Source organism: Myotis nattereri (assembly GCF_964212035.1).
Source record: "Myotis nattereri genome assembly, chromosome: 16".
Classification (NCBI taxonomy): Eukaryota; Metazoa; Chordata; class Mammalia; order Chiroptera; family Vespertilionidae; genus Myotis; species Myotis nattereri.
In genome coordinates this window covers 19908318-19923917 of record NC_138091.1, presented here as the reverse complement: position 1 = coordinate 19923917, position 15600 = coordinate 19908318, and the positions used below count along the sequence as shown (strand labels likewise).

Here is a 15600-nt window from a genome sequence, read left to right as displayed (position 1 = left end):
CTGAGTGCAGCTGCCAGGCAGGTTAGAATGTGCCTTCTTTAATTTGAATAAAACAATCACAGTTAACAGAGCATGATTAATATTTCTTACAATACTAGCTGGTTCCCCAACATTCTATTTCTGCCCCCTTTCAATAGTAGTACCTGTCATCATAATGTTTGTAATGATTAATTCTATGCCAACTTGACTGGGCCACAGTGCCCAGATATTGGGTCTCACGTTATTCTGGATGTTTCTATGAGGGGTTTTTAGGTGAGATGAACAGAAATTAGTAACACTAGAATTAGTAACATTGGAATTAGTAGAGCAGATTGCCTTCCCAGTGTGGTCAGCCCCGTGTAATCAACTAAAAGCCTGAATAGAACAAAAGAGTGATGACCCCTGAGCTAGAGAGAACTCTGCCAGCAAACAGCTGCATCAGCTCTTCCCTGGGTCTCCAGTCTGCCAGCCCACCCAGCAGATTTTGTACCTGCCAGCCTTCATAATTGTGTGAGCCAATTCCTTAGACCAAATCTCTCTCTACCTATACACACATCCTATTGGTTCTGTTTCTCTGGAGAATCCGGTCTAATACTGACTCGTCATTATGGTTAAATAATTTATACATGCAGTACTCAAAGATTCGGACAGGGGTGGGTGGCCGCTCTAGCAGACTATAACTTCAGTGTTTGCACCTGTCTGGGTTCTGCTTCATGGATGCCTATGTTCTCTTGCTCTTTGAACATACCCGGGGCTACTGAAAATACCACCATTCCCTCAGCAATAATTGAGGGCCATTTGGGTCCCCCCAAAGGTCAGCCACTGTTTCTGTAATCTGAAAGGGACTGGGACGGGGCTGAAATGGGTCTGTCTGGCATGGCTTGGAATGCATGGGTTCTTGACTTTGTGCAGGAAAGAATTGAAGACATGGGTGTAGGTGATTTTGAGAGTATGTTCATTAAAGCATGGGATGGTGAAACAAAGGAAGGGCTTAGGTTAGAAGCAGCAAGATCACAGTACCAGAAGTGAGTCTAAGCCAGTGGTTCTCAACCTTCTGGCCCTTTAAATACAGTTCCTCATGTTGTGACCCAACCATAAAATTATTTTCGTTGCTACTTCATAACTTTAATGTTGCTACTGTTATGAATCCTAATGTAAATATCTGATATGCAGGATAGTCTTAGGCGACCCCTGTGAAAGGGTCGTTCGACCACCAAAGGGTTTGCGACCCACAGGTTGAGAACCGCTGGTCTAGGTAGACCCTAGTAGCAGAAAGGAAGTCATAGTAATAGAATTAAGCCTAGGTGGGTCTGTTTTGTGTTCACTGAAAAGTTATTAAGAGGAGGGTTCCCACAGCTTAGGAGAAAGAAAGTAAACTTATGTGCATGAGGAAAGGGGTGGGGCACATGCATGCACTGGGCCCTGTGGGAAGCTATTTCTGTCTTTTGCAGGGAATTTTAAGGAAGGCCTCACTCAGAATATTCATCAGCTTTCCAGGTGTGTCCTTTAATATGCTGATGAATCAATCTCTGCTCAAATTCACCTCTGTCTTGGATTTGTTAGGCTCTAATTGTTTTTTCTTTCTTTCTTTTGATTCCCCTGACTTTATTCATTTGGGTTTGGCTGGCACTAATGGCACTAACTGGGTCTCTGTTATCTATCTCTCTGACTGGGGTTATTTAAGCTCTCTGCTCTCTGGCTGGCAAGGAGACATGTAAACCATCAGCTCCTAAGGGTCCTTGGTTAGGGAGGAGAGGGACTTGTGATTTATAAGCTGGATGTTAATTGCTCAGCTGTTCCTGTAACTAGTTTGTCTCATTCCACTAGTTTTTTCTCCTTCCACTTGTCCAGGAATTTTCCTAGCTTCTTACTATCCTGCCTGGCATGGCAGGAAGTGGGAGGTTGACCCCTGCAATGACTGTCTACCTTGCAGCTCCACAATCAACAGAGCCTCAGCTGGGAGTTAAAACTTGGAGGACTGTGCCTGGGACAGGCCCTGAGCTACCGGGCTCCACCTGCAGCTTCCTGTGGAGAGGAGCTGAACTTGCTCTACAAGATTCTGGATTTTACCTTGAGAATGAAGTAAATTAGAACCAATAAATAGGCACTGTCCCCTGCAATGTGACACCCAGTGCAGGGTGTGTCCTGAGAATGTTCTTCCATGCTTCTCAGGTTCTTACAGGAGACCTTTGGCCTTTTGATGAAGAAAGAAGCTCTAAGACATATTGGCATGTTCCTTTATTTCTCTTAAGATAACTGAGGACATCAAATTAAGAATCAAATCATATACCTGCCACCTTCAGCAGAAAAGTGGGGACACAGGATTACACTTAAATCAACAAGTTCATTGTGTAAGCTTTCTTGTTCTTGGAGGTGGAGAGCCAGAGTCTTGGGTTCAGTGTCCTGACGATATCTTGCCTTCTGCACAAGCTTACCTACCTGGGATCAGAAAGCAGCAATTGTTACATGAATCTTAGTAAAAAAGTACCCTTCTCAAGTACAGGTGTCCAGCTAGACTCCGCTTCCATTAGAGGCCAGCTCCAAGAGCTGGGATTCAAAGTTCCAAGAGCTGGGATCCAAAGTTCAGTAATAATCTCATTCAGAAGAAGGTCCTGACAGAGTCAGCCAAATGTCTTGAACATGTTAGCAATGTGACCTGAGCAGAAAAGTAATGAGTCCAGGAGGTGGCACCTCTGCACATTATTATGAAACAGCTAGGACTTCTGTAGGGGCACAGGCAGTGGTACCTAAGTCGGGTGTAAGGGGATGGAATCACTTTGCACAGCAGGAGTTATCTAAGCTAAGACCGGGATCCATTCCCCCTGTGGCCTTGATCTTCACCTCTCCTGTCTGTGGCTCTAGGAATCCAGCAGACTTCAGAATCAACAAAAAGCACAATTTGGGCTAATAGAAAAACCCGGCTCAACATGGACAAGTGAAAAACAAATCTGTTTTTGCCCCTACTCCTAGCCATTCCAAACCTTCAAGGTGTCCATTTCCACTGTCTGTCTTCAGCCAGAAGTGACCTTTTTGCACCTGGATGGCACAGGGAGGGCTGTGGTGGCCACTGGACAAGGCTCTTGTGTGAGGCTTCTACAAGGTTGGAAGATGCCCTGCCAGCTCCAGAGGCACATTCCTCCAGAGGCTGTCATTCTACCCGGACAGCTGGCCTGTGAGAGCCAAGGGAGGCAGCCTGGGAGCCCGTGTGGCAGCACTGAGCATGGACATGTAATGCCCAGCAAAGGCGTCGCCAAAGCACCGTAACTTTAGGGCTAGAAGGCAATGTGTTTGCAAATTTATTTATTTATCTTCACTGAGGACATACTTAGAGAGAGGGGCAGAGGGAGGGAGGGGGGAAGAGAGAGAGAGAAACATTGATGTGAGAGAGAAATATCAGCAACATTATAGGTTGCCTTCCATACATGCCATGCCCGGGAATCGAACCCGCAACCCAGGTATGTGCCCTGACCAGGATTCGAACCAACAACCCTGCAGTGACCAGGACAACACTCAGCCAACTGAGCCACTCAGGCTGAGCAATGGCAATGTGTTTAGACATGAAGAAACCTAGACCCAAGGCCTGGACAGTCCGAGCCAGGACTCAGAAGCAGGTATTCAGACTTCAGCTGCCGAGCTTGTCAATAGCTCCCCTGGTCTCCTCCACTGCGTCACTTCTCCTCGAGTTCCTCAGTTAGGTGAGGATGGATCTCCTTCAGGGCTAGATAGAGTTGATCTTTGCAGGCCCAGTCACAGGACTTGATGATGCTGAACAGCTTCCTCATCCTGTCTGGATTGGTGGGCTCAGCCCGCACCCTCTCATACTGCTCGTCTCTCAGCACCTGTCCATGCAGCTTGTCTAGGATTGCATCCACCGATGTCACTCGAGCCACCAGCTGGGCCCGATGTTGGTCCACAAAGTGCTGCAAGTCTGGAGCATTGGGGGTGAAGGTGAGGCTGACAATGAATAAAGAAGGGCTCCCAACACAGTTTCTGCATCTGATCCCCACCTGTAGTTCTTCACTCACCTGATCTGCATCCTTGGCTCCCTCCCCCCCCCGCCCCCCCCCCCCAACTATGAAAACATTCAACCACAGAGAGGCACCTCTGCCTACTGTCAAATACCTGATGGAGGCATATTAGGTTGCCCATGGAAGGTGCCAGGGCCTCCATGGGCAGAAATAAGGGTGATGGGAAAGGACTCTGCCCTGGGACACACACCACTCTCCAAGGACCAATCCCTTGTGAGGTGTGAAGAGTTCCCTTCTTTCTCTCCTCCCTCCCTCCAGGACCAGGTAGCACACTCCAGAACTGCCATGGCTCCTGTGGTCTCCAACACTGTCACTGACCTGTTGGGGCTTGAGGGACCAGAGTAGCTGCAGGTCTGAGGTCTCCTGGAGGAAAAAATATATGAATAAGCATCAGTATCAGTGGTAGTTATTAACACAAATGATAAGCCTTAAAAATCCTACCCATGTCTCACTTCTGAGATTCTTTGATTCCTAGAAGTGGCTACAGACTAATCCTGATAGGAGTTGGAGTAAGCATTGCAAGGGGCCTTATAAATTATGTAGGGGAATCCCTTCCATATGTGTATGGAGAAACTGAGGCCCAGAAACCATCATCATAGACAGAGAGACAGAGTGAGAGGAAAAGTTCTTCCTCAACAATGCAGACATGGTTTAATTTAGTCTTGACCTGAATGGAACCCTGGTGGAGAAATAACCGAGACCCTTACAAGGTAGCTTCAACTATGAGATCTCCTTATTTTGAGCAGAAGGTTTCCTCTTTGTCTTTGGCTTATAGACTCACACTGTTCTGAATTTTGATATCAGAATCAAGATCAAGAAAATCTTTGCACTAGGGTAATGGATGAATTTCAGTGGGAAAAAGAAACAACAACAAAGGAAGGGTTTAAAAAATTACTTGCATTAGGAGAGAAAGGGGGAGTCCACAGAGCCCCTGTGGACATGGCCTGAGGTTTTGAGCCGACCCAAGTTCAGTGTGACCTGACAGTGTGGGAGGGTAGCCAAACACAGGGGAGCTCGGGTTGTGGTGCTGGGAGCAGCGGGTTCACTTGGATGGAGGGAGGAGGGTGTTCCACATCCTCCATGCTGACTGGACAGTCTTAGAGTCCATCCTGACTTGTCCTCGTATGGGCACATCTACTGAGGAAGGCGACTGACAAGGCAAAGACATAAAATCCAAAATATAAAAGGAATGTTAGAAGAAAATAGAGATGTTTAACTTGCACAGGAGGAGACCTAACATAGGCCGTGATCTGTCTTCAGGTACCTAAAGAGGTTTCTCATAGGAATGCAGCTAGATTCTTCTCTCAGTTCCAAGAAGCAGAATTAAGATTGAGAGGAGGAAGAGGAACACTTAATATGAGAAAAATTAACAATATTAGTACTATTTATAAGGGCCAAAGCATGAGATATGTACATACATCGTGTATTTAATCTTTCCAACAATCCTACAATTTAGACAATATAACCCTCCTTTTATAAATGAGACTCAGATGAGTTAAGTAATTTTCCCAAGATCACCCAGCAAGTGTCAGAGTGAGATTCAAATGAGGTCTGATGCTGGGGCTGATTAGTCCACACCTGTGATTACACCCAAGCCATGACTAAGTCACAACCATTCTCTTTCTCTGCACTGGGAAGACTGTAGCAACTCAGAAGGCAGATTTACCATATTTCAACAGCGAACAGGGACTGGTTTTTCCTAGAAGGACTTTTTAGGGGGATTTTCTTCTTGGAAGTGTTGGTGCTGGTTTAAAAGACTATAAAATTGCAATCATTCCTGAAACTTCATTATTTGATTCCCCTTTGCCTACTTTGAAATATCTGAGTGATCCAGGTTAAATGCATGTGCTATTGCCATAACTGGCTTAATTCATACAACCATATAACCGTCTAGTTATTATTTTCTCATCTCATGTCCAATCTATTATGAGAAACTTTGCCAAATGCCTTGTGAGTTTCAAAATCTGTTAAATCAAGGTCAGTGTAGAGACACCATGGTGCATGGGAGAGGGAATGGAGCTTAAAGTCAGATTAACTTGAGTTCAAATTCTAGTCATGCCAACTGTTGTATAACTAGAAAAAGTCACTTCCCTGGGCTATTTCTTCTCATCAGAAAATTGTAATCACACACACACACACACACACACACACACACACACACACAGAATATTTTATAGACTATCTGTTTCCCACTACTGAGTTCCCTGAACTTGTCTTTACTTTACCTGATTTCACCAAGGCCTCCCATACCACAGTCGCATCATTTTTGCTTTTAATCTGTAGCCGGATCCCCGACCCCAGATGACCAACGTAAAACTCAGAGAAGAGCTGGGGTTTCCCAGGGCTTCGATAGCAGAGCTCCAGTTCCTGTAGAAACAGTGGTGATGTGAGAAGCCTCAATTCATCCTGCAAGTGAGGTGTCTCCCCACCTGACACCTTCTTGGCGCTGCTCAGCCCCATGGGGACCCTTGAATGATCTCTACTGAAATTAATGCCACTTCAGGCACTGCTCATTTCCTCATTTTTCACAAATCCTGACTCAGAAGGAAGAGGACATGGCTGGGTCAGGACTCATCTCTAATGTAGTGCTCACACATCTTGAATCAGATCCTTCTTCCTCCTCCTCTATCTTGAACCCAAATTCACATTTCTCCAGCCCAAAGCCTGTCTTCTCAATGTGTCCTAAGTTTGAAACACTTTCAGTCAACACAAAATTCATGTGCTTGACACACTTTCAATCAAAAGAAAATTTATATTCATCCCCTTTGCTAAATCACATTCAAGATGACTCTTGATTCCCAACTGTCTTTCATAAATGTTCTCTTCCCATTTTCCCCACACTCAGTAGATAGCACTACCACCCACTGAGCACTCATGTTTCAGATTCAGGCATCATCCTTAGCTCCTACCTTTCACTTTTATAAGCCAAGTCCTATTGGCTGTATCTGCAACATATACACTCAGTCCCTCAATTTATCTTCATCTCAGCTGCTTCTTCCCTAATCAAGGCATCTGCAGCTCCTGCCTGTACCATAGCAACAGTCTTTTGTTTTCACTCTTGTCTTCTTATCATCCATTCTTACCCAGCAGCCAGCAGCATCTATGTGAAACTAAAGTAGGTCTTGTATTACCAAGCAACAATCTCTGAGATCTTGTTATTGCACTTAGAACAAAATCCAAAACTCCACATCAAGGCAACAGAGTTGATGGGCCCTAGGAAACCTCTGTCTCTTGTGTGACCCCACCTTTCTTCTCTCTTTGCTACACTCAGTAAGCTGTGCTACACTGTCCTATTTGTCATGTGGAGGAATCAGGGTGCCTGCTCCTCTATCCTCTGGACCTGAAGTACTCTGTTACAAATATTCACCTCCTAGGGACCTTCTTGTCACTCAGGTATCAGCTTATATGTCACTACTCAAAGGCTTCTCCCCTGACCACCCAGTATAAAGCAGCCCAAGTCACTCTCTTAATTGCCATAGTTGTATTTTTCTCACAGCACTTCATGGTTCTTGGTCCGTTTCTTTAATGATGTAGGTCTCATCCACCAGAATGTCATCTTCCCAAGGGCAGGGCCTTTCTGTCTTGTTCACTGGACTATCACAAATGAAGATAGCACATGGTTGCACAGGGTAAATGTGTGGTGAATGACTGAGTCATGTCTCTCATCCCTTGTTAAGATCTGACACAGCAGGATTCATTGTTGGATTCATGTTTCTCAATTCAATATATATATAACATTTCCTCATTACTCCTGGAAATGTATTCCATCTGTCATTGTCACTTCAACTGGTCCAAGGACTCATCTCAGAACAGAAGAAAAAGAATTGAGTCTAATTCAACAACAGACTATCATTCAGGTGAAACTCTGATCCTCAGCAGCAAGATCTTGGCCATGGTGAACATTTGGATATCATGGATGAATGCCCACTGGCCTGACATCATTCCCTTTGGTGAAAAGGGGAGACTGAGAAAGGATGGAAGACAGCTCCTGATGTCCAGACCTGATGTAATGCTCACAACTAGAACTCATTGTTATTACAAACTAATCTGATGCTGCCACCTCTGCTGTGTTGTCCTCCTGTTGGACATATACAATCTCACAATCGCCAAACATCATTCCATCCCACTGCAGATTTGACTATTTCAGCTATTATATCTTCACACTTCATTGCCTGCCCTTCTTACAGAGAAAATGTGTAGAGGTTCCCAATTATAGAATTGCCCTATCTTCTCAGAATACCAGATCTAGACCAAATCTCCATTTCCTTTGATCTTCCCCCAAATTACCTAAATCCTGAAATAGGTTCTTTCTGAGTCTCTTAATCTGAGGGGCCCCATGGTTCTCGCTAGTGTGTGTTTTCTCACTGCAATGAATAATAACCCCAGTGTTCACTATGGATGTATTCCTGGTGGTTTTGCTTGCAGAGCATCAACACCCTACAACCTAATACTTCTCAGTTCCCCTAAGTCAGCGGTTCTCAACTTGTGGGTCGTGACCCCTTTGGGGGGTCGAACCACCCTTTCACAGGGGTCGCCTAAGACCATCGGAAAACACATATATAATTACATATGGTTTTTGTGATTAATCACTATGCTTTAATTATATTCTATTTGTAACAATGAAAATACATCCTGCATATCAGATATTTACATTATGATTCATAAAAGTAGCAAAATTATAGTTATGAAGTAGCAACAAAAATAATTTTATGGCTGGGGGTCACCACAACATGAGGAACTGTATTAAAGCGTCATAGCATTAGGAAGGTTGAGAACCACTGCCCTAAGTCAAACCCCATTCCTATTCCTATCCTGAATGTAACCTTTCATCCTAGTGATTTTTTTCCAATTTTTGAAGGATTCCTGCTCACCCCAAATCCCACTCACTATCTGCCAAACCCCAGTTGGGCCTGTCCCTTGGAAAGCTCTGAGACCTGACCCACAGGTATTCCCAAGCATGACCTCTGGCCTTATGGAGGGGGGAATATCTGGACTGCTCACCTCAGGGATTATTTCCATTTTCTGTGAACCAGACACAATATATCGGGAACCTATGCGGAGCGGAGTCAGCGGGGGTGGCTTGTGTATTCGCACAAACTGGAACTTCTTTTTTTCATTGTCTACGGCCTAAGGAGCATAAAGAACACTGTTCAAGGGAGGAGGGCAACTTTGTCTTCCTCAGAGATTCCACTCTGTGGACTCTGATCTGAACAAAGTGAAGTGGGGCTTTCACGTGTTGATGTTGGTGGGGGGGCTATACCACCATGAACTCTCCCTCCCCTGTCCCCCATGACTGCTACAGAAACCCACCCACTTGTTCAGAGCTATGTTCAGGGTGGGAATTTGGGCATTGATAGAGAAGAAATGAGAATGGAGAAGTGGGTACACCTCTGTGGATGGAGCCCTCCCATCCTTCTGACTCTTGGAAAAAGATTGCGAAAGGGTGTCCAGCAATGAGTAATGGACCAGTGAGCCCAGTTGGGGGAGGTCTTAGGAACCTACAAGACTAGTCTATATCTTATCCTTACGCCCACTTGACCCATCCAGGGGGCTTTCTGGATGCATGTTATTTATTTGTCAGCCGACTCTGGCCTGACTCTCTGGCTGTTGGAGTACCTTCTCAATGGTGCAGTCGCTGGGGAGTAGGTAGAGGTGGAAGTTGACTTCCTCAGGATGGAGGCGATGGTAGAGCAGCACATTGGAGATGACAGGAATGTTCAGGAAAGAGTGGATCTTTCTCAGTAGAACTCCCATGGGGGAGAAGCTGGGGTTCTCGAGGACGGTAGAACGTGGCTCCACCCTGGTTGGCTTCTCCAGAAGTATCCCATCCTCTTTAAAGTGGGCTACGTGGAACCATGAGATGTCCACATGTTCCTCTGTGAAAAAATGGATTTGAGAGATGAGTACTTAGTGCCCTTCCTGAGTCAGGCTTGACTGGGACAGTGTGGTCCTTGTGCACAGGTTCAGTGGCCTTTCTGGGGGACCCAGCAGGGAAGGCAGTGTGCCTGTGTCTGGGGCTTTTTGGGGTTGTGGTCAATAGGTTCTCTCCAGTTGGAGCACCACTGGAATCTTCTTAAGCTAAACCTATACACACCCCCAGGTCCTTGAGCTGGGAAAGATAATGACCCCATGGTTAGCTGTGTTACTGTGCATTCCATATCTTTGAGAGTCACTGAGTAATGCTGGCAGGTGTCTCTCTGGGCATATAGAAACAAGGAGAAAGAGAGTTGGAAATGGAGTGACCAAGGTAGTGTACATTTGTCGTGTTTGGTCACCCACCATTTTCAGATTCTTCTTTTTGTGAAGAACCTCCTCCTCCATCATTGTGTGGGTCTTGGCTAAATACAAGCTGGGCCTCCCACTTGGGAAGCTTGTGACACAGGTTGTGACCAAGACTTGACCAAGTGGATGCTTCTAACCAGGGCCTTGATCTAGAGGTGATGAAGCACAGATGAAAAGACAGAGATTCTTTTGGCAGCAGCAGTGGGGTCAAGAGACCAGCAGCCACTATGGCAGGAGGGCTCTTCAGTGGCTGTGTCTGCCCTAGAGGTCTCTCTCTTTTTTTCTTGTTTAGACCTTAGCTGTCTTCTTGTTTTCTCAACAATCTTTGGTCACTGCCTATTTTTGTCTTTTCTCTGTAAGACTTGTTGCCTAATTGTTTCTTAAGTCTATGAGCTACTCAATAATCTTTTTATACATTCCTTTTATGTCCAAATCAGCCTTAGTCTGCATGGTCACCAATCAGCACATGCAGCTTGATTTAATACTAGAAGGAGCCTTGGAGACTGCTACTTAACTTTACTAACTTATTAAATGCTTAAAAACATTTTTTTAAAATATATTTTTTTGTTACTCCTCATCCAAGGATATTTTTTCCATTAATTTTTAGAGAGAGAGTGCAAGGTAAGGTGAGAGACAGAGAAAGAGAAATGTCAATGTGGGAGAAACACATCAGTTGGTTGCCTCTCACACTTGCCCTGACTGGGGCTGGGAATTGCAACTGAGATAAATGCCCTTGACAGAATCAAACCTGAGACCCTTCAGTCTGAGGGCTGATGCTCTAACCACTGAGCATAATGGGTTAGGGCTATTAATGACTTTTTTTGCATGAAAAATAGTATCATGGTGGTGTATACCACCTGACAAAATACAGAGATATTTACATCTGATATCACTAAACAGTACAACTATTATTTCCTTCTTTCCCTTTTCCGTTAGTCTTTCTCTGTAGCAGCACCTTTTCGTGTTTCCATTTTGGTCATGTAGCTTTGTCTCCTGCCTTTCCCACACTGATTAAAATTGTCACAAGCACCTGTGCGCCTTTCTAGTGACTGCAGTACATGATCCCTGCTGTGGATGCAGCATTCCTCGTTCACCGCTTTCTTCTGGTTTCAGCGTTGGGGTTGCTTCCACCTCTTTGCCATGATAAATAGTCCTGCAATGCACATGTTTCTCCAGAGAACTTTTTTATTTCTCTTGAGCTACTACCTCGGATTGATAAGTTCCAAGGAATGAGAACAGGGTGTGAAAGGATGTGAGCAATTCTGTGACTTGCCAGGTTTTGCCAAATTGCTTCTCCATGAAGTGGTGCACTTTGCATTGCTTTGGTGACACTAAGTGGATGTTACCTCGTCCTCCACAAACTGAAATATTCTCACGTGTTAGTCGGGTGAACTGAAGCCACTGGAGGGAAGTGCTTTTCAGAAGGTCACGAGCCACCTACAGCCTTTGGGTGAGATCCCTGCTCTCAGAGCACAGTTTGCGGCACTACAGACACTCTGTGCCTGAATTCTGTTTCATTTTAAAAATGATGATGATGATGATGATGATGATGACGATTATGTGTGTGTGTGTGTGTGTGTGTGTGTGTGTGTCTGAATTTTGGAAGGTGCTGTGTGTGCATCCAACTTGCCTTCTTGCTAGGATGACCCGTTGTCCTGACTATCTCACACCTCCCCACCACTGATTTACTTCTGAATCTTCCCTAGTTATCCTTCCCTACTGACCCTGTCTACCAAGCCAGGTGCCCTTGGACCCTGGAGTCTCTCCCATTGGGACTGGCCTCCTGTGCCCGTGCTCTCCTCCTAATGGGCAGCTTGAATTGTTTACTAAATCTTGTGGTCTCAACAAATGAGCCTTCTCTGGGTCTGTTTTACTTTTCTCATTCTATTTTTTTGTTTCTACTAATTTGTAAATTCTTCTTATATACATATATATTTTTTGACTGAGGACCTAATATTTTAGTGTGTGTACTTAAAATCTAAAGTAAACCAAGGCCTGTACCTGGAGGTGATACTGAATGGATTTAACTACTGGAAGTGTGCTATAATCCTATATAATAAAAGACTAATATGCAAATTGTCCCCTTGAGAGTTTAACTGGGAGACCAGGAGTTCGATCACTCGCTATGATGTGTATTGACCACAAGGGGGTGGCGTGGAATATGGTGGGTGACCAACAGTGGCGGTGGGGCGCTGAGAGATCAAGGGAAAGAGGTGTGGAGGTGGGGAGGTGGGGATGCAGGGAACCGAATTGACACTGATCACTGGCCAGGCCTAGGGACCTACCCATGCAAAATTTTCATGCACCGGGCCTCTAGTTTAATATGTCAATCTATACAGATATGCATTGCTGAACAATGGGAATGTGGTCTGAGAAATGCATCTTTCAGCAATTTGATCATTGTGCGAACATCACAGAGTCCATGTACACAAACCTAGATGGTGTAGCCTACTACACACCTAGGCTATATGGACTACCACCATTGTATATGTTTTCTGTCATTGACCAAACCATTGATATGTGATATATGACTGTAAATGAAACATTACAATTATATCTCTCTTTATTATCTAAATGAACTATACATATCATAAAAGTACTTATAACTGATATAAGCTGTATCATGAATTATTCATTAAATCATATATATATATATATATATATATATATATATATATATATATATATATATAAAAGCCTAAATGACCGAACGACTGAACGAGTGATCAACTGGTCACTATGATGCGCACTGACCATCATGGGGCAGACGCTCAGTGCAGGAGCTGCCCCCTCGTGGTCAGTGTGCTCCCTCAGCCAACCTCCTGTAGCCCCTCCCCCTGGCTGGCCCGATCAGTCCTGGGCCCCAATTAGGGCGGGAGACAACCCCGATTGTCCCCGATTGCTGGCCAGCCTGAGGGACCCCACCTGTGCATGAAATCATGCACTGGGCCTCTAGTTCTATCATAATTAAAGTTCCTGTCTGGATCATGATTTGACATTGGGAACTGAATCAGGTTCTTCCAACTTTCACATTAAATTGATAGACGTTAGTTCTGTGGCAGCCAACGTTGTCTGGGGTGCATCTGATGCCACTCATGGCCTAGACTGGAAAGCCTGTGTTGCCTCAGCCTACACATGTGCAGGCCCATTACTTGACTCTGTGGCCAACACTGGCTGACGTTGTCAGGTCACTTGTGGTCTCAAAAAGGGGAGAATTTCTCTTTCCTGATCAGGATGGAAATGTTTTAGCATTTTAACCCAGAAGGCAGTTCTAATGCAGCCTTCATCCTCTTTGTGAATTATACACTAAGACCTTCGTATTTTTTAGCACTCTACTTGCTGTTTCTGTTGAAATTTTAGTTTTCTCTCTCTCTTTAAAATCCCCACACATTAGACATTATTACTTTTGCTTTATCGAGTCATTGGTTTGTTAGATTTACCCAGTTGTGTGTCAGTATCTTTGCTGATTCTTTCATCTTGTACTGCACACCTTATGTATGGGATCATTTCTCTGTTGCCTGAGTTACATCCTTTAGAATTTTCTTCAGTAAGTATTTGTGGAAGATATCTTGGTTTTAGTTTGTTTTAAAATGTCTGTTTCACCTATTTCTTAAAGAATAATTTTTCTGTGACTATAATTCTTGATTAACAGTCACTTGCTTAATCCTTTGAGGTACTCATTCCATTGTCTTCTGCCTTCCATTGTAGCTGTTCAAAATCAGTTGTCATCCTAATTGCAGTACCTTGCTCCATAATCTTTCTGGCTGCTGTTAAAACCTGCCCTTAGATGTCTGTATTCTGTAGATTCACTTCAATGGGTCTAGTGCTGATTTCTCTCTGTTCCACTCTCCTGCTTTTAATTTTTGGGATTTCTCCTTAGAAATCACATTTTTCAGTAATTATAGAAATTTCTTGGAAATTCTCTGAATATTCTTTGAATATTACTTTTTCCATTCTCTCTATAATATCCTTCTAGAATTCTGATTATATGTATATTAGGCCTCTTGGTATCTTCCATGTCACTTAATCTTTTCTTATTTATGCTTTATCATATTTTCTGTCAATTTAGCTTATTTTCAAACTTGATTTATCATTTTTAGTGGTTTATTGTTTCTTGCTCATTTTAAGGACTATTTCATGAAGCATAAGAAACATACTTACTTTGCATTTTCCTTTTGATAACTTAAATGTTTGAGGTCTTTTTTTTTTTTTTAAATATGGATTGCTTTACAAATTGTTGTGTTACCCTTGCGCAGGGGCCATGCTAATCTTCTCTGTATCGTTCCAATTTTAGTATATGTGCTGCTGGAGCAAACACTGTTTGAGGTTTTTATGGGACTGATATCTGGTTGAGGTTTCTGTTGGTTTTCAGTGCTTTTGAGGTTTTGACTGTGAACTTTACAATTTTTGGAACTTTTCTGTGGGAAGTCTTTGGATGTGGGAGTGGTTTGGATAACCATGTAACTCTGTGACTTTGTCTCTTACTGAAATGCCCCTCTTTTGTGGCTTGAGCTCTCATATCGAGTCTGGTGACACTGTTTCTCCTCCTTGCCTATAGCAGTAGCAATGACTTTCCATTTGTTGTTAATTTTTAGGTGCCTCAACCTTTCTTGTTGTTCACTTAAACTTACTTTGCAAATGGTCTTGTCTTTGAAAAGTCTCATTAAAAATCTCAAATGAATAGATCATATATTTTCTGCTGGGACCCTAAATTATACAATCTATGTGAAGAGAACTTAATAAATGATAGCTATTATTGTTATTGAGGAGACCCCTTCCTTCCTTCCTTCCTCCCTCCCTCCCTCCCTCCTTCCCTCCCTCCCTCTCTTCCTTCCTTCCTTCCTTCCTTCCTTCCTTCCTTCCTTCCTTCCTTCCTCTTTCTTTTTTTTTTTAAAGGGTAGAATGATGATTTTTATTTTTAAAAATATATTTTATTGATTTTTTTGCAGAGAGGAAGGGAGAGGGAAAGAGAGTTAGAAACATCGATGAGAGAGGAACATCTATCAGCTGACTCCTACAGACTCCCTACTGGGGATGTGCCCACAACCAAGGTACATGCCCTTGACCGGAATCGAACCTGGGACCCCTGAGTCCGCAGGCTGATGCTCTATCCACTGAGCAAAGCCAGTTAGGGGTTCTTTCTTTCTTTCTTTTCTTTCTTTCTTTTTCTTTCTTTCTTTCTTTTTTTTCTTTCTTTTTCTTTCTTTCTTTTCTTTCTTCCTTCCTTCCTTCCTTCCTTCCTTCCTTCCTTCCTTCCTTCCTTCCTTCCTTCCTTTCTTTCATCTTTCTTTTCTTTCTTTGTTTTTCTTTC

At 43.7% G+C, this 15600-nt stretch overlaps 1 protein-coding gene across 1 annotated transcript in view; it reads right to left on the bottom strand.

Moving 5' to 3' along the window:
* Positions 1-2200: 2200 nt before the first annotated feature.
* NLRP1 (NLR family pyrin domain containing 1) overlaps positions 2201-15600 on the bottom strand; it is a 41666-nt gene continuing 28266 nt past the window's right edge. Inside the window, exons 9-13 of the mRNA XM_081109017.1 lie at positions 9624-9883; positions 9009-9134; positions 6233-6374; positions 4326-4370; positions 2201-3907 (exon numbers count right to left, since the gene is read on the bottom strand). Of these exons, the coding sequence (XP_080965143.1) occupies positions 3648-3907; positions 4326-4370; positions 6233-6374; positions 9009-9134; positions 9624-9883 (833 nt within the window). The 3' untranslated portion in view covers positions 2201-3647. The remainder of the gene's footprint in view (positions 3908-4325; positions 4371-6232; positions 6375-9008; positions 9135-9623; positions 9884-15600) is intronic.